Source organism: Homalodisca vitripennis, unplaced genomic scaffold, assembly GCF_021130785.1.
Source record: "Homalodisca vitripennis isolate AUS2020 unplaced genomic scaffold, UT_GWSS_2.1 ScUCBcl_9646;HRSCAF=18202, whole genome shotgun sequence".
NCBI classification, from domain to species: Eukaryota; Metazoa; Arthropoda; class Insecta; order Hemiptera; family Cicadellidae; genus Homalodisca; species Homalodisca vitripennis.
This window is the reverse complement of record NW_025785848.1, coordinates 19294-40010: the sequence shown is the minus strand read 5'-3', so window position 1 is coordinate 40010 and position 20717 is coordinate 19294. Positions and strand designations below refer to the sequence as shown.

General features: G+C 32.2%; 1 protein-coding gene across 2 annotated transcripts; it reads left to right on the top strand.

The window, feature by feature from the left end:
- The first annotated feature begins 395 nt into the window (after nt 1–395).
- On the top strand, nt 396–12991 carry LOC124374717 (proline dehydrogenase 1, mitochondrial-like). 2 transcript variants are annotated; one of them, XM_046832882.1, is made up of 2 exons: nt 396–583; nt 10701–12991. In XM_046832882.1, the coding sequence occupies exon 2, from the start codon at nt 10703–10705 to the stop codon at nt 12572–12574; it is 1872 nt and encodes a 623-aa protein (XP_046688838.1). In that variant the 5' UTR covers nt 396–583; nt 10701–10702; the 3' UTR covers nt 12575–12991. The 2 variants fall into 2 exon arrangements, with proteins under 2 accessions (XP_046688838.1, XP_046688839.1); XM_046832883.1 differs by lacking the exon at nt 396–583 and adding an exon at nt 1571–1678.
- Nucleotides 12992–20717: the final 7726 nt, after the last annotated feature.

Genomic DNA, 20717 nt, shown 5'->3' with positions numbered 1-20717 from the left:
ATTAAATCAATAATAATATTAAATAATTACTTATAAAAATGTATAATTCATGGTATTTTACATTAACAAATTATTGACACTTAATACAAATTTTGTAATCTCTATGTGTGTTATATTAATATCATTTAGAAAAATGTAATTGTGATTTGAATATAAAATTGTATACATTTGTAAAGTATTGCAACACCTTTGACTTTTGTGCTTGTACAAAATATTATTTTCATATTTATATAGTGGATTTCAATAAACCAAACACCATGGATTTAAAACAATTTGCTCATAATAAAATTTGTTTTAACTCCAAACTAAAATAATATTTAGCATTTTGAGGTTGGCATGCCTGCAGGAAAGAAACCCTCTCCTTCCTTGCCATCTGATTGAGCTGTTCAGTTTTGCTGAAGGCCTGTTCCCAGATGCTAGCCCAAAATCAAATAGGGCTGATTTGATTTGTATTTTGCACCTGGTGTTATTATTTATTTATTTTATAATGAATGGTTTAAAATAAAACCAAACAAAGTTTAAGTGTATTTTTAAGTGAAAATATATACTTTTAAATCTCACTGAGAATCTTCATAAAACAGAGGTAAAGGTTATGAATTTATTTATGTTTAAATATGGTGAATTTCAAGCTTCTTCAATACATTTAGTATAATTAAATTAAGCTTGACTAACCCTTGTAATTTATCTACTACGTCAAATTTCACTGATAATTATTTGAGTAATTTTCTTGTACTGTGTTAATTTACCTGACAGAGTTATCTACCTTACTGATCAATAGCAGTATATTGATTAAAACTGGCAGTTGAAAACACATATATTCCTTAGGTCAGGTTATAAATTCAAATTGCTGTTTACAATTTTTACTTTTTCAATTTAATGCATTGTTTCTTTAAAGTAGATTCTGAGAACCACGATAAGGATCAAATAAAACTTACTAATTTGTATAATTTATAAATATTTTGAATCTTTAACCAACAATATTTTAGTAGACATACAGACAGCAACAGAATAGCTGAGTGGTACATTACTTATGGTGAATAAGTTACTTTGGGTAGTAATAATATTGTTTTCTATCCAAATTATAGGTTATAAATTATTTAGGCTTGCACTGCAAAAATGAAATTGGTAGGCTATTACATGAATGCAATAAGGAAGAGCAAATTATTAACAAGGTTGTGAGGATTATTTGCCCAAGACATTTCTGTCTGTCTATCTGTTTGATGTCTTTCTTGAAGTGCGTACAAGATAACTGACAGTGGTTGCCAACTAAATTTGTACAAAATTACAAATTTTACTGAAAGTAGCTAATTATAAAGTTTATAATGTTGTAACTGAATAGTATGACATACTAACAAATTTTATGTATTGTGAATTTTTTTTAATATTAAAAATTGTATTAAAGTAATTTTTTGAATAAAAAATAAATAAAACAAAGTTTGCTGAAAAAATTACTAAATGGCTATTAGCAGAGCGATATATCATATTTCTGTAGAGCGATAAGATTAGTCAGAGATACCAGTTACAAATATATCCTATCAGCTGGTAAGCTATGGTTGACAAATCCAGTATCCGTTGTTACTGATAACCACATCGATTACTTCCAGTCTTAGTGGATTCCAGTAAAAGACTAACATACCATAACTTACCTATACTTAGCAGATATTTCTCGTGTATATAGGTGAGTATATTTATTGAGTAGGAAAGTATAAATTGATTCTATGAATTATTACTAAATGTTATTGAAATCTGTGTATTGCAATTACTTTCATGTCAGTATTACCAGAAAATGCTTTTCAGATCTATGCCGACTGCAAAATTTCCCAACGCTCAAACCCTTTTGAAGAAAAAATATATTTAAAAAAATTATAGGGTGTAATGTATGGTACAATAATTTTTAAGCATAATAATCTTTCATGCCTCAACAATTTCAAAGTTAATCTCTGCACGTTAAGAAAGGATGTACAAAGCTAGACTAGTTTTTCCCTGTAATAGGTGACTTTTATTCTTTAGTATTATATACCATTTAAGATATTTCTAATAGTAGACACTTAATAAATCGTTTAATTTTGTACACATTTTAAAAGACTCATAATATGAGTTTAGGGTAGTGAAAGCTATTTTAAAAATGACCTATTACGAGTGATATTTCCTGAAAAAAGATATTCTCACTCTGTGTAGTAACATAGTAAAAATTAATTTGAAAGAAATCTTTTTAAGTTCTCACTATTCTATATTTAGTTTTTGACGTAGATTTTTTTGACCAAACTTAAAAAAATAATACAGCGCTGCTTTCCTATTTGTTCCCTCTAATCCAGATCTTAAAAAAGATGAGTAGAGTAAACTATGCTAAAACTTGTTAACTTTTTATTGACTGAGCGTCAGTGAAGCCTATCGCTCGAAAACAAGAGGTTGGAATAGTTTAATTTATGTCTGTCTGTCTGCATGATATCTCAAAAACGAACTAACCTATACTTAAAATTTTGCATAAAGCTGTATTTCTATATAGGCAACACTGAGTTCAGTGATGGTTCATGTCACTCCATTGGATTTGGCTGAGTGTTAGCAAACATTTTTACATTGGTTTTATGGGTAACTATGATAGCAATGAGAAAATAGTAGAAAAATTAATTTTTAAACTCCATACAATCATATAAGGGTAATTCTAAGCAATATATGGGTCAACCTCGATTTTTCTCATATTACAATATAATGTTCCAATAGTCAATTAGAAAAGGAAATGACTAGAAATTCTTGCCGGAAAGCAGTTATAGGGAGCAGGCAACCGCCAGACGGTCATATATTGCTTAGAGTTACCTATTAGTGATCAGGGGCACTGACGTGATCTGGGCCTCAAATTTGAAACTACTCGAGTTAATTTTTTTTCTAAAAGAGCAAGCAGCGCGAAGCGCTGCGCAGCGGGCAGGCATCGTGCGTGATCTTTTTTTTATTAAACATTTCTGATAAAGTGTTATTACATATTACAATATAACGTAGGTATTGTATGTAAAACAATTTTAAACACATAATTACATGCTGGAAAGCAAAGTAAACCAATATAATCCGCCCAATACAAAATCTCCGTAAAAATCTGGTAAAGGAATCTGTGTCATTCCTTTGGCCTGAATCAATTCAGTATATACGAAGATCACGCACGATGCTTGCCCGCTGCGCAGCGCTTCGCGCTGCTTGCTCTTTTAGAAAAAAAATTAACTCGAGTAGTTCCAAATTTGAAGCCCAGATCACGTCAGTGCCCCTGATCACTAATAGGTAATTCTCGCGGTTGCCTCCTCCCTATAACTGCTTTCCAGCAAGAAATTCTAGTCATTTCCTTTTCTAATTGACTATTGGAACATTATATTGTAATATGAGTTGCCTGCTCCCTATAACTGCTTTCCGGCAAGAAATTCTAGTCATTTCCTTTTCTAATTGACTATTGGAACATTATATTGTAATATGAGAAAAATCGAGGTTGACCCATATATTGCTTAGAATTACCCATATAAGATTTTAACATACAAGGGTTATCCAGAAAATAACAGACGTTTTTGAATGGTTGGACAGTGGGCAGGGCAAGATCTGTCAGCGAGAAAGATTATGGTAACTGTTTTTTGGGATGCTAAGGTTATGATTCTGGTTGATTTCCTTCAACGAGAATCAACAATCAACGCAGAGAGGTACTGTGAAACATTGCAGAAGCTACGGCGAGCAATACAAAACAAGCGTAGGGGAAAATTGAGCTCAAAAATTTTGTTTTTCCACAACAATGCATGTCACCATATAACCAATCATACACAAGTCTTGGGATGATTTTGATTGGGAAGTGTTTGATCATCCGCCTTATAGCCAAGATCTGGCACTAAGCGACTACCACATCTTTCCACCGATGAAGACCTTGCTCGCAACGCAGCGCTTCGATAGTGACGCTGAACTTCACGCTGGCGTTTAATCAGTGGTTAACATCTCAAGCGACAGATTTCTACAAAGCTGGAATCAAAAAGCTTGTGTCACGTTATAATAAATGTCTCAATTTGAACGTGTTTTATGTTGAAAAAACAGCCTAAGAGTGTAGCTTTTAAATGTATATAATAAAATGATCCTATTTCAGTTGGTTAGTATTGATTTAAAAATGTCTGTTTACTTTCTGGATAGCCCTCGTACATCTAACATTTTTATTCATAGAGTAAAATAAAAATAACTTGGTGGAAAGTCAATTTTAAGTCAGTGACAAGATATGATTTCAGCACACTCTTGTGTTGTGGTACTCTTCCTACCTCACCAGAACTTTTATTATTTAAATACTGTTATAAAAACTAAATCAATGAACAAAAATGTAAATGTATCATGTACCAAGCAAAATATCTTGTAAAAGATTTCTTGTGTAGACTTCAAATTTTACATGAAACTTAATATCTGTATGTACAAGAATGAGTTCTATGCAGATACGAGGCGTTTTCAGAAATTAAGTACCGATTCATTCTACTGTTGCCGTAACACTGCAATCGGTGTTCCGCGCATGCGCACTAGTCGTCCTTGTTCACTGGCTATACCTTGACTCACGCCATTTTAGTTGTTTTACGTTGTGTTTTCAGTTTTCTCTCAACATTTAAAATGTTTAAGACAATTAATTAGTGATCCTGCCAATTGTGAGATTTGTTCTGTAATAAGATTTTTGAACGCAAGGAATGTGAAACCGGCTGAAATTTATTGTCAACTTCAAGATGTTTACGGGGAAGACGTAATGATTGAAGGAATTGTGAGAAAGTGGGTTAGAATGTTCAATGGCGGTCGAACAAATGTGCATTATGAGAATCCGAGCGGTCGGCTTCTCTCGTCACCGATGATCTGGTAAGGGTAGTTGACGAAAAAATCTGAGAGAACAGACGTTTCACTATGACAACGCTATCTGACGATTTCTAACAAATTTCACACACTTGTACGAAATTGTTACAGACCGCTTAGGTTATTGCAAGCTGTGTTCTCGATGGGTTCCAAAAATGCTCAAAATCAAGAGACTCGGAAGTGCTTTGCTTTTCTCACACGGTACAATGATGATGGTGAGGATTTTTCAAATAAAATTGTGACAGGTGATGAAACGGGTCCGTCATGTTACACCCGAATCCAAACAGCAGTCAATGGAGTGGCGACATACGCCATCCCCAAAGAAACAAAAATTCAAGACGACAATGCCTGCACAAAAATCATGTGCACTGTCTTTTAGGATCGGAAAGGTGTTTTGCTGAAACCTTGAGAAAACTAAAGGCGGGCAATTCAAAACAAATGGAGAGGAATGCTCAGTAACGGAATTGTGTTGCTCCATGACAATGCTCGGCCCCATACCACTGGTGACACTCAATCATAGGTTCGACAATTTTGTTGGGAGCAGTTAGATCACCCACCCTACTGCCCAGACTTGGCACCGTCTGATTTTTTGTTGCCAAACGTTTAAGACCCAAAAAATTCTAAAAAATTTCATGAGCCAATTGATATGCCAAACATCGTTATGTTCACAACTATTTCTTCCACTTTTTCACGTTTTCATCGGTTGTTAATGTGCTGGAGCGTTCGTCGTCTTCACAGCCAACTTTGAAATGTTTCTACTTCTAAATCCTTATTTTACAAGTAGCAGACTCACCATAGGCCTTTTTTTTAACATTTTCCACACTTTGTTACACTTTATTTTATTTTTCATTCAAAATTTGATAAAAATTCTTTGATCTATTTCCTTTAACATACAAAAATCGCTGAGTTCATAAAACACATCTAACCTTAGCAGTTGCCTCTGAAAAAGTAAGATCAAGGACAATGATGTTCAGTTCTTTTGCAATCAATTTCACGAATAATCTTCGATCAGATTGTACGAGTCCACGCACCCTTGTCAAGTTCACATCCGTGAGGTTGATGGTCGTCCACTGCGGTTTTCATCTTCAACATTCGTTCTTCCTTTACTAAACATTTTATGCCAATGAAAAACTTGAGCTCTTGACTTAACCTCCTCTCCAAAAGCCTTCTGAAGCTTACCGTAAGCTTTCGTCACGTTTTCATCCAATTTAACGCAAATAGAAATAGCATATCATTGCGCAATATTAAGCGGTTCTATTTCCATGGCGAGAGACACAAATACGTGTTAACTTATTACAGCACAACTCACAACTGAGCAGTTGCATCAATGTGGTGCTTGAGCTAGAAGTAGCTTATAGACCAAGGTCAAAGATATTGTGCCTACTCAAGCCTGCAGGGCTGCCTCATCTTGTAAAGAAAATCAGTCTCATCATTTTATTGACGCACCTCGTGTATATATAAAATTAAAATAGGCTAAAGTCATTCTACAGCTAAGTAGGTACACCATTTTGTTCCGATGTAGAGGCCTTTCGAATATTTAAAATTCAAAACTCAATTATTTATGGGCCTAGGATTAAATTTAAATAATTGCTTTTGAATGCATATATTTCATAATTTTTTAAGCAGTTTTTCTCCTATCATGAACATTAAATGAGGTAAGTACATGTCCCATGATGAATAAGTTATTAATATTCTTGTCAAAAATCATTTTCAAAGAGCTGTCACAAAATCTACCAACTTAGCTGGAAAGGACTATTTTTACGTTAAAATTCTCAACTTTAAACTTGTTTAAGTTATAGTTCATTCAATTAGGCATGAATATTTATCATAGGTTAACTATAACTAACTGCTTAACATTTTTTAAATCACTCTTTTAACACAATTACTCTTGTTGGCGCAATTACTAAACTTAAAGTTTATGTAAATAAAGATGATTTGACTTTGACTTTAAAATTTGCTGTCATTTAAAAACATTTATGTCAAATTTCACGAGAATATATATTATCGTAAGGTACATAATACATTTAGTAAAGTATAAATATTTAATACAATTATTTTTTAGGATACGTTAAGAAATTACAAAGAAAATTCATCTCGACAAATCTTGTGCAGCCATATTTAAAAATCTTTACTTATAATTTGTGCTACTAGATAAGTTTTTATAATGAACAATTTAAATAAACTGCCATTTTAAAACAGTGAAAATTGTCTTTATTTTTAGCAGTAAGTTTATCATTGTATGTGTGAATTTTTCGATAACACTAATATAGATAAACAGATGGTAAATGAAGTGAGTTGGGACATGTAGTAAAAGGAACTTTTAAATTTATTTTCACCTATTTAATCACTCCCTAAAATGTTTAAATAAAACTTTGAATCAACCTATGATGCCTGGAAAATTCTTTAAGGCAATATTCTTCAGATTTATTACAAACCTTCCTTTACGATTTCTTATTGGCATAAATAAGTTATTAACTGGCCAAATGTGATTAAGAATAAAGGTTTTAGGAATTCCTAATGCAATTTTTGTGTCCGCTTAATGTTTAAACAAGGTTTTGTCTAGTTTTTAACAAAATTGTTAAGACCTTCAAGCATGTTTGTAGCATACATAGCTCTCGCAAAAGTGAAATTTACAATTTTTAATGTTGTAAACATTGATTCTCTACAATGTGACTTAATGAACAGTGTTACCAATTTAAAACAAAAAAAGTATAGTTGTAATGTTATTGAATGGATGTTTCTTTAGCACAATTTACGTTTTTCTTTTCTCTTAGAACTGTTGTGGTTTATATTACGTTTGGGCATTTACTCCAATCACGCCGGTTTTTCTGAACCACATAAGGTTTACTTGCATTATTAAGGGCCCAATAAGACCTTCTTAAAATTCTGTCGTCTGTCGCTAACTCTTGATAGAAAGGTCCCAAAAACTTGAAACTTGGTGCATAAGTTCTTTATGGTCCATGAAAGAAATCAGTTGATTTTTGGGTCAAAAGGTGAAAATTAAAAGTAAAAATAAATTTCTGACATTTTTATAATGGTTTTATGGGTAACCAATAAACTTGAGTATAATAAAATATGAAACTATCATGCGACACAGTGATACATGTGATGAAGTTGCTTGTTGGACTTTCATAAGTTCTGTCAGTTCCTTAGATATTCCACTGTATCAGTTTATTTTTTGTAGCTAGCTGAATAAAAGAATTAAAAGTATATGGTACTAATTATTGTTAGTGCTAATGTATTTCAAGTCGTCATCATTTTTGTTCTTAGAACATAATTATTTCTATTTTAACCATGTGAAGTTATATTATTATTGCTTAGTAATTTTTACACAAAATCCACCTTGGTACTTGTTACTTTTTGTCTTCACTAAGCCTAATTATTAAAATGCAACAATGCATAAAATTAGAAAATATCAACGGGAAACGGTTCTGCATAAAAGCATACAGTACTCCAATGTCTAGCTGTCACGTTATAACAGATTATGAGGAATTCATAACTCTATCGTTTCTCATACAGCTTGAAGGTCGACCTAGTAGTAAGGATAGGCACTGCACACTCGTTTTGTGGGTTTCCCAAAGTTATATCCCAGACATTTCCTTATCCTCACTTCAATGTGTTTTCCTGTCCATATCAGCATTTGACTGATTGTAATGTAATTGTGACTGTTCTTCCTTTTAAACATTATAAGATAATGCAGTATCGTGTTAGAGGATCCATATAAATCTTGCTATGAAAAAAATAGTAGTATTTTTTTTTAAGTATCAATCTTTTTGAATATTTTCTAATATGTAAGTTGAAAATTTAATAATAATGATCAATACAGTTTTTATTTATTTAAGGAAATATGTAAAAATAGAAGTTCTTATTATTTTAAGTCTTAACATTTTTAAAATATTATAAAATTGTCCTAGCGTAAATCTTAAATAAAACTTGTTTAAGAAACAAAGTTTTAATTTCTGTGTATATTAATGTTAAGTTGCTTTTTACACATGATAATAATAATCACATTACAGCATTTTAAGATGAACACAGATTTTTTTTTTTTCAGACATAACTTATTTAAAATCTTTACAACACATTTAAACTTTTAAGTTTTGTTTCTAAACAAGTGAAGGACCAGCAAATTTCAAGCACAACTTTCATCTCAATTAGATGAGAAATTTATGAATGGGGGAAATCTGACCTTTGAAACGTTTAGGTTTTGCCTGTAGGTCTCAAAAACTCGACATGGTTAGTACGTTAAAAAAAATGTTGATGTTGATGTTTGTTCATTTAAATTTATAACATTCTTGATATTATAATCTAAAATGTGGTAATCTGGTATAAATTTGGATACCTAAATAATAATTTATTGATGCTCATTAGACAATATTTTAGCTAAATATCTCAAGTAGAAAGGTTACATAATTTACAATAATTTGGCAACTTTGTGTTTATTGTAATTTTTTATTAAAATGTTACACAATTTTTACTGGACGTGTTAACAGTTAGTTGTTAATGTAGCAATGTATGATCTTTCATTATAAAATCTCTTAGGCCCTCTGATTTAGAAAAAACGTAACTAATTTACTACTTTTAAGACATTTAAGAATATTTTTAATTCAGTGTCTTTTGAGACATGAAGTTAATATAAAACAATGGTTAATAAAATCATTAAGGCTATTAAAAAAAAAAAACAATAAACCTTTTTAAATTGGCAGTAGGACCTCATACATGTTCTGAATTAACTTTTATATTTTAAAATAAAATACATACACTTTGTTGTCCATGCAAGATTCTAGGATCTGTGTCAGTGTATGTTGCTTCAATACTGTTGTACAACACTATAAAACTGTAATTAAGAGAGCAAAAATTACTCAAACTAGTTCTAGAATGTATTGATCCAGTTTATTTGATCTTACATAATGATTAAATTTATATCCATGATTAATCCTGTCACACTTTTAAATTATCATTGTAAATATTGAAACCAAGAACAACTAAAAAGTAATTAATAAAATAATTGTTATGGTTAAAATTTGGTGAAAACTTAAATTGGAACTCACACATAGAATTTGTAATAAGATATCTTCCGGATTGTTTACATTAAAACGTATGTCAAAACATTGTAATTTAAATACACTAAAAACTATTTATTTTGGGTTAATTCATTAACATATTACTTATGGTATCATAGTTTATGGTGATACAAGTAAATCTTATCTAAATAAAATTCTAATGTTACAAAAGAAGGCTCTACGTATCATTTTAAAATTAAAATGGAATGATTCAGTAAAGATGCAATTTTCAGACCTGGGTATATTAATTGGAATATAGCTAGTATGTTTTTTGAACTCTTCCTATTTATCAAAAGAAATTTTAATAATTTCATAAGGAATGGAGATTATCATGAATATAATACAAGACATAAAAATGACCTGCTTTCAACTGACAATTTAATTATGTGTAAAAATGAGCCCTCTTATTCAGGTCTAAACTGCCCTATGAAATTAAATCAATAGAAGTTTTTTATACTTTTAAAGGCAAATTAAAATTAATTATGCTGAGAAGGTCTCTATGCATTGGAAGATTTTTTTAGTAATTGAGGTTTAAATATAAATGTACATATAATTTTTATAAAGTGTAATTACATAAAAGTTAAACAGCTATTTTAGGTGTGACTCTTAAATAAAACAATAAAAGTAAAAATATTCTCATAAAGTGGATAATGAGCCTTAGCCTTGTCGTTAAAACAATTTTGAACAAATGTATTCCTAGAATATATATAAAGCTGTGGTGACACTATTCTGTCCCTGTTATTGTGCACTGTGAGTAAAGTATTTTGAATTGAATTTAATTAAAATTTCCTTTTTTTACAGAGATGAAGATGAGAGCTGCTATCTGGTCCATCAAGAATTCCTGCAATCTGCAATATGCAAGACAAAATACTCACTGCAGAAAACAACTGTTAAGTGATCCTTTACACTTACAAAGTCAAGCTTTTACTGTCATTAGAAACAAATCAACAGTGACATCCTCAGTTGGCCATGAAACCAAAGTGGACGCGTTAGACACTCGATTTTCTGATCCAGAGTCCGCCTTTAGGAGCAAAACTACTTGGGAAGTGCTGAGGGCTTTAATAGTGTACCAAATGTGTTCTGTAAACTTTATAGTGGACAACAATGCGAAACTGATAAAGCTGTGCCAGTCAGTCCTAGGCAAGAGGATTTTTGGGATGTTGATGAAGGCCACTTTTTATGGGCATTTCGTAGCCGGGGAGAACGAAGAGAAGATCGCTCCGACTCTGAAGAGGCTTTACTCTTTTGGTGTAAAGCCAATTTTAGATTACTCTGTAGAGGAAGATATTAGTCATGAAGAAGCAGAGAAGTTGGAAATGGATGCTTCACAGTCAGAAAGGGAGAAGACAGGGCAGCCTTCAGAAGCGGATGAGATGGGTGGGAAAATGCCCCAGTACCATGCTCACAAGAGCTTTGCAGACAGGAGGTACAAAGTTTCCAGTGCTAGGACTTACTTCTACTTAAACGAAGCAACTTGTGAAAAAAATTTGGAAATTTTCCAAAACAGCTTACTTGCAGTAGCAAATCACACCCAAGGGACAGGAATAACAGCCGTTAAATTGACTGCTCTAGGTAGGCCTCAACTGTTGCTGCAGTTATCAGAAGTGATTATGAGAGCTCGCAACTTTGTGAGTCAAGTGATGGGCGGTCGAGGCAATGTCCTTGGTCATCACTTCACAGCTGAGATGCTCGAGAAGAAGTTGAAAGATGCAGGTATCACAGACACGGCTAAGTTTCTGGAAAAGGTTGTCACTGACAAACACGGCGTCATCCATCTTTTTCCATGGAGTGGCATCGTCAATGAAAATTACGAGTTGAGCGATACTTTCCGAGTGCCGAGTCTTAAAGAAGGCAGAATGGTCAGGCTCATCTCCCAACTGTCTCCACAAGAGGAGGCAATGTTCCGCAACATGGTTCGTCGTATGAACACTCTTGTCGCAACAGCCAAAGACCTCAATGTGCGCCTCATGGTTGATGCTGAACAGACCTACTTCCAACCAGCAATTTCAAGGATTACATTGGAAATGATGAACAAATACAATACAGATAAGGCTATCGTGTTCAACACTTATCAGTGCTATCTGAAGGAGGCCTTTAACGAAGTTTCTACTGATTTGGAACAGGCAAAGAGGCAGAACTTTTACTTTGGTGCTAAACTTGTCAGAGGTGCTTACATAGATCAGGAACGAGAACGGGCAGCAGAGTTAAACTATCCGGATCCTATCAATCCCACTTATGAGGCGACTTCAGAATCTTATCACAAAACCTTAACGGAATGCCTGAGTAGAATCAAAGCTCTTAAAGACGCCGGAGAACCCAACAAAATTGCAATCATGGTCGCTTCTCACAATGAGGATACTGTTCGATTCGCGATCGATAAGATGAAGGAAATTGGTGTTCTACCACAAGACAAAGTAATCTGCTTTGGTCAACTGTATGGCATGTGTGACTTCATCACGTTCCCATTGGGACAAGCAGGTTACTCGGCCTACAAGTACATCCCATACGGGCCGGTAAATGAGGTATTGCCTTACCTCTCCCGTCGTGCCACAGAAAACAAAAGTGTGCTCAAAAAGCTTCAAAAGGAAAAGAAGCTGCTAAGGACAGAGTTACTGCGACGCATCGCAAAAGGAAAAATATTCTACAAACCGGTTGGCAACTATACACCAGCTTAGACAACTTCCAAGATGGATACTTACTGTTACTAGTCTAGCAAACTGTTTCCTGCTAAATGTACAGCGAAGATGCGATCTCATGGATGTGCCTATTCCGATATGTTTAGGTACAAAGCAATAGTGAAAATTGTAACTATGTAATTAGTATTTATTCTTCTTTTAGTACCCAAAATTGTTTTTAATTTTGACATAATTCTTATGTTGTAATGTGTGATATTTGTTTTACTTAGAATACTTATTTAGCCTGCAATAATGATCTTAATTTGTGTAATTAGTTCTCAAGAATTAATTATTAGAACTCCACTAGCCCTAGCCATTTATTGTAGGCGTAAAACATCTGTAGAAATGTTATTGAAGTTTTGTCTAGTAATGAAAACTAATTTTGTCTTTGTGTATGTAATGAATAATAAACTTATTATTCAAAAAACTTTTACATTCCCAGAGGTGTTCCATTGGTTGAAGTCAAACTTTTCAGATGATATTTATTACATGTTTATGTCTGACTCGTTGCTATGATTTATACTATCAACTATCATTTTTCTACAACTTTGAATTGCGATCTTTTGAATAAATTCACAACCTCATTTTTACTACAAAGTAATATTAAATCAAATATATAACTAACAAATAAATATCAGAGTGCATAAATATCTGGAGTTTAATATCTAAAAACATATTTTTAATAGTTCATAAATTGAACCTAGAATGCCATTCTGTTGAATTGCATTGTTTTTACAGTCTATGCTTGTATTTACATGTTGTTGTTTTTTTACACACCAAAAATATTTAAAAATTAAAAAACATGATGGATGGTTTGAAGTTGTATTTCCGAATATTACGTAGTTTTGAGTCTCTTTTATTGTTAAAACCATAATATCTAAACAATCTGGGAAGAATAAGGCATTCACAAATGGAAGAAAATTACGAAAATTATTTACAATCTTTGAGTATGGTACAGTGAACATTTTAAATTTAATTTTCAAGTGTACAAATAATAATCCGGTCAAGTGTATGAGTCCTGTTCAAATTTATGTATTATACTTTGCAAAACTGCATATAGATTTGTATTAGATACAAGTATTATTTGATTGCTCTGTAAAACCACCGATCTTCAGTGGATTTGAGCTTGAAAAAATTAAAACTGGTTAAAAATATTGTACGTTTCATTTATTCACCTTTTCTGTATGCTAGTTCTGGTATAACTTACTATGATTTCATTTACAGTCTAGTTAGACACAATTTATTCATAAAAGACAGACCCAAGTCTGTTATCTAATTGAATTAGGAAACAGTAGAATTTCAATAATCAGCATGACTGAAACTGTGAGGAGTGGTGAAATTGTTGGAAAGAACTGTTAGTAATTAGGTCATACAGTATATACTAATACTGAAAGTTTTCAGCCATTTCCCATCTTTAATCGGCTGAGCGATAGTGAAATGTCTGTCTCTGTCTGCCTGATACCTTGAGAATGAACTTACATAACTTTGAAATTGTGCATGAAACTTAATTTCTATATAGGCAACACTTCCATGATGGTATATTTCACTCCATTAGATTTAGCTGAGCGTTAGAGAATATTTTTACATTGGAATACTCATGATGAGAACAGGAAAATATTAGAATAAATCAATTTTTGTAGGTAACACAACGAAATATTTAAATACAATATTGAGCCAACTAAATCAAATTTTTTCTAAGAGCTATCTCTTGTTAACTTTAAAGCGTTGATATAGATAAGCCAGATTTATCAACATATTCCATCCCATCAGCCTCATGGAAAAGCTAGAATCACCAGCAATCCGCAATCCTATCACAGTAGTAGCATACACATTTTCTTCTTAATTGCACTGTGAGTAGCAGACCATCCTGAAAAGTTAGTGGCCACCAATTCATTGTCGAGGTGTTTGGTGTCCATAGACTTTTTTGTGTTCAACACTTCACAGGAGTCACCATCGACAAATGATGTAGATGTCTCTGATACTATATTTGGGTTTGACACGTCAGGATTTTCACGATTCTGCATGATTCTGATAAAAGCATTAACAACACTGGTTATATGATGTTCCAATATCATAAGCCTCACGGCATGGATTGAAATATCCTGGCTTTGCCAGCAACAACCCAAACTTGCTTTAAGGCAATATTGGAGATGGATTGGAACTTGCCCCAGTAATATTCTTGCTTAGCCGGTAACACTTTTCCATCCTCAATACTGGATCAAGAATACCCCGGTTTCAGCAGCAACGCTATCTCATTAACACTAAAGCATAACCAGCTCAAACATCACCCCTTTCGTGCCACTGACATCCAAAATTATATACAATGTGCATTTTTTTTGAAAATAATACACATTTTTAGTGTAGTAAATTTACATCTATGTCACATAGGCCTACTCGAAGATTAATAGACACAACTGTAACAGTTTTTTAATCGATAATTACAAGATGAACTTGACCAAACTGCTCTTAGCAATGACTAAAACATGAATCGATTTACTGGAAAATTATATCTGAGATTAATGATCGCTCGAGATGGGAATCTAATGCAATTTTTGAACATCAAAGAAAGCGCTAGTAAAGACTAGAAGACAAAACAGTGGCAGATCCAAGGTAGAGGCTGTGGGCTGTATATCAGAAAGTGAGCCTTCTGTTTATAATCATACTATTCTATATTCAATTTTATTTGTCTATTTGCTATTTCATGTGAAGCAGGTGAATCACAATAATTATCTTAAGGCCCTTGATCACATGGACAGTTGTGGTGGCCAATAGGCCTAGCCACTTGTAGCCACAACTAGTATTATACTATCCGGACAATACCCTATCACATGGGGACAATGGAGGAATAGTTTCTGGTGGCCTAAAATGTGTAAGCCTATATATCTGGCCACTATAGTTGTCCGAGTCTGAAGAAGACTTTATCTGGATACTATCAAAGGATCTGGTTTGGATGTCATCTTAAGAGGGAATGCTTGTTAGTTATTGGTAACGCACCTGCGGCTTCCTTTTAACATGGGGATAAAGTTAAAACTGTGTTATAAATAGGAACTCGTCTCAAATCCATTGATTTTTCACTTTAGAAACTTGAATTTTAATGTCTCAATGCTATTGAACTGTCAAACATACGATTATTTGTTTATAATAATTGTTTATAAGATTTATATTCAATAATGACTTCAAAACAGTAAGGTTGGACTACTTTGCATTGTGCGAGTCTCATATAAGCTATGGATTACTCGCAAAAGGAGGTACATCAATTTCTAATATGAAAAGAGTGATTATTCTCCAAAAGCGAGCTACAAGGATAGGAGACCTATGCAAATTTGTTGAGATGCTTTCATAGAATTAGATATCATGGCTGTAATTGGCATATATGTCCGAGAGAGATTCTGTATGCTTAAAAGCCAGCGCATCCTCACAACACATGGCATGCATTCTGTTTTGCGACTTCCAACACAATCTCACTCTATTTGGCAAAAAACCAACTTACATTGGATACACACAGCATAATCACCTCCCAAAGGGATTAAGAAGACAGAAGGGGCAAAACCTGAATAGGGAGTTAAGCAAATAATGGCTGGCTAACCAACCTACCTACAGACTTTCTGAATCCTTCAACAGAGATTAACATTTTCCTTCTTATCTTTGACTGATCTAACTATCATTCCTGTAACTTAATTTCTTTATGATGAGCTACTGTTAGTTTGAAGAAAATACCTGACACCATTGTACTTCTCTAAGAAATTATAAATAAAGAATAGAAATCATTTTACAAAAAAGCTAAAACCTGCAACGCTGTTCATTTATTGATAAGAAAAAATAGTCAATAAAAATAATGTTTCCAAAACTATTGGCAATGAATGAAATATTATCTCACTGTTAATTGATAGCATTTTAACTGATATATAACAATTGATGGACACTATCAATTTTACCTGTATTAAAATTGAAATATTGAAATTCTGTATCAACATGGTGGTTGGCACCAAGTAAGTATACATTATTTTTCATGCATTGTTGTATTTGATAGTTTAATTTATTATGAACACGCAACAAAAACATTTGTTATTATGTGATCAGTGAAAACAACATGTAAAGTAGAAGGTATGCACATTTGGCTTTGGTAGTTTCACGTGGTCAAGTTCAGTCAGAAGCTTGCATGCATAAAGATTTTAGTCAGTGAATAATAGATGGTAAAACTACCACTACATGGCAACCGAGTAGATGATAGTTTGTAGACAAATTTATTCCAGAGCTCATCACACCACAACCTAAACTAAGCACTCATACTTTACTGTTTATCTCACTGATTGTGTGGTAACTTAAAAAAAATTAAATAGTCAATTTTAACAGTATTAGGTACTGTAGAAATATTAAACATGAAATACAAAAATAACAGGATTTTAAATCATGTTTCTCTCAAATTCAGTAAACAAATCTGATGGCTAAAGCATGGAGACCAAGTGGTCTTCAAGAATAGATATATTATCCAAATAAAACTTCAAATTTAAATATTACATCTATCACATTGCATGAATTCTATTAGATGCCTACCATTTTTTTAATGATGGAACAATTACTATTAATACTGGATAATGAGATTAAGATACTTCATTGTTTTAACTAGGAACAAGACTTTTGTTTATATAATCACAACCACTTCTGTGGTAGGAAACATATTAATGGAAGCCCTTAGGTAGCAGGAAGAATTGATTTTATTTCGTATTGGGACACATCACCAAAATTATTGAGGTAGAAGAAATAAAAGAGTGGGAAATCTACAAATGCCTCGTAATTCTGTCCTATTCTATTGCATCAGCATGTTAAAGCCTAGGCCTTCATGGGTCAAATACCACTTAGCCAAATATTTGTATATAAGTTAATATTTAAAATATGTGCAATAAAAATTTTAAGCATATATACAAACTCTAATATAACATTTCTTTAAAATTCAATCAATAACATATACACTTCATTTATGTAATATATATATGTGTATATTTCACACTGTACTACTTAAAACTCAAAAAATGAAAGTGACATACTTAGTGTCTTTGGAACCAATGTGTACTAGGTGTATGAAGCAACCATGGCCTGGATGATAAAAGTGAACAAAATAAATTACATTAACTACTAAAAGAAAAATCTAACCCTGAGAAAACCTGGAATTCCATCGGAGCAAGAAGGAAGTGCTGCGAGAGGGGTAGTTCTGCTCCACTGAGGAAACTGATTTGTCAGTGGTGGCAGGCGGGCACTCCCAGTCGGTGAAGGCTCTGTCTCTGCCATTTCATTATGGGCTGAAATACAACCCACATTAATGCTTATTATTATATACATGGACAAAGTCAAAATTCTTTATTTCATTAATCATTACGTAATTGAAATAAGAATCATCAATAAATATAATTAATTTGGCACTGAAATAGATTTGAATAATAAGACTAAAACAGTGAAAATTATTTTGAATTAAATGTAATATATATATATATATATATATATATATATACACACACACAAATGATATACGGTACGTTAATGTTATTTTTTTACATTAGTAAAAAATGTAACATTTATATCAATTTATGTATAATTTATACATATTGATATCGATGTTACATTATTTTTTATTAATGTAGGTACATTATTTACAACAAAAATAATCATTAAAAAAAAATTTAATTTCTCAGATATCTTCATTTTAACCTTAATATAGTTCGTTTTTCACGGTATGTACATAGTAATAAAATAAAATTATATACACATTTGTAACAATTTACTTACGAAACTTCACTATAACCTAAAATAAACAGGTACCGAACGAAAAAATATCCTAATTTGATGACTAAATGGACTATTGTTTCTATTATTACAATCCGTTGGTCTAACTGCAATTCTTGGTAATATAAAAATCCGATTTTCACTAAATTCTAATCCAATAAAAGTAAAATCGTGCTACTAATACACTCGGTCTTCAAACCATACACTATTTTGAATGCCCGATTGTTACCATGGCAACAGATTTGGATTTCCGGGTCAGGTTTGCCACTACGGAATATATACAAATTGATTACAATTTTAAACTACTATATAAAAGTAACCATATGATTAGCAATGTAAATATCCTATTAATTTAAAACAATACTGGTTGAAGTGTTGTGTATCTTATTACTATAAAAATATAGTAACGATGAACTTTATTAAAATAGCAGCCATCGCTTACCTCTTATTAGAGATAAATTATAGGTTACGTTAATAATCATATAACTGAATTAACAATAATAATAATTTATATAAATATTTTAGGGTTAGTTGTGTGCCGCTGCAGGACATCCATTGGTTGCTCAGATGAATATATGTCGGTTTTTGTTGTCATAGAACCTACACTTGTTCTTAGAAGGTTTCATATAATCAAGGATTTTACTGGCAGTTATAAACCAAGCAGAAGAGAAACTTCTTTGGAGTATCCTGGGCTTAGGAAGATTATTTGCCATTTTCATAAACAACCCATTGACTATACATCATATAGAAACCTAGCAAGAACGTAGCCCGGAAAGAAATTCGGGGGTATAGACAATTGATACTTTCCCGCAATGGACAAAGAGATACACACTGACCAGGACTAAAGTAACGTGCATTTCTAAGATAAACCGATAAAAACCTAACAATTATAAGAAGAGGAGATATGTCAACAATGTCAGAGAAATAAAAATCAACAGCACGTTTAAAAGTCAACAATAAATAAATGAAAGTTCAACAATAAAATATATATCTAAAACAACATCAGAACAAGGTAACAAATGTTAAAACATCAGAAAGTCAACAGTGTATGTTATATATTCTAATTCATTAAAAAGCGTAACAGACATTGCCTGAGAATTTGACTGTGTTTTACTGAGTCTATAAAATTGTTTATTTACTAAATGATTATTCCTAATATTATTTTCAAGATGACTTCCTCTTCAAATATGATTTCTTAAATTAGTCTTAATACTAACTACGGTACACATAAATAAATATATAAGTTAATAATAGTAAGTATAGACTCTTTAACGAACAGTGGCCTACAACTTGTTTTCAGGTCAGCGTAAGTAAAAATTCTAACAGCTTTCTTTGGAATCAGAAGTATTTTTTGAACATCTGGACTATTCCCCATAGTTTTAACCCATACGTCAAAATACTATTGAAAATGCAAAATTGTATATAATTTTATTTATCTTACAATGAGAATCAATGACAGCATATCAAATCCAGCCATATTAATGAACCATCTCTTCTCCATCCACGATTAATTCAATATGGACTTTAAAACACAATCAATCAATAACTGAATAGGCTTATAGCCATTCCACAGTAATGATGACCATACTGACTTCTTTTTTTAACACTAAAATATTGACTTCGTTATCTATGGTACAACTAGAATGGGAAGTCTCAAAACCTTGACTAATTATGATGTATAAAATTGAATTTTACATTTAATTAGGCATTACGATAATTTTAGTATCTCTGACAAGCCTTCTTTCATGACTCTCACATTTATACTGAACATACTATACTGTAAAAACGGGAGTTTAATCCTGTGTGCCACATTTAGTTTTTATAAGAATCCTCAAGAGTGTTATATATTGTAAAAAACTGTTCTTATATTGTATCTTTTACGTCTTCTTTTCTTACTTTTTCTATAATCCCAGAACTTAAAGATTTCACTAAACAACATTTTCGTTTGTTTTATTTTTCTGACTGAAGGTGTTTCCTATTATTTTGTACTTATTTATAAAAGACTCAGGGTACCGTACCTATTTTCTAAGATCCTATTCAATACTGATTATTTCTTCTTTTAACATTCTTTGTCTGAGCACAATCTCTTTGTTCTGTCAAACAAACACTATCTGAGTCCTTCTTTGACAGATTTTTTGGGTTTAATAGAAAATGTATATATTTAATATAAATTGTATATGCATCTTAAATAAAGGCATATTTAATTTCATTTCAAAATGTATATATTCATATGTAGGTGTTTTCTTATGGTAAACTGGTTATTTACGTTAAAATTTGGTCTTAAGGGGCGTCCCTATCGCTTAACTACACACATATCCAGAAAGGTGAGTTTCTTTTATACTTTTAGATAATTAACAAATTTGTT

Coding starts and splice junctions, on each gene's coding strand:
- LOC124374717 (XM_046832882.1), top strand. CDS start 10,703: ATGAAGATGAGAGCTGCTATCTGGTCCATCAAGAATTCCTGCAATCTG.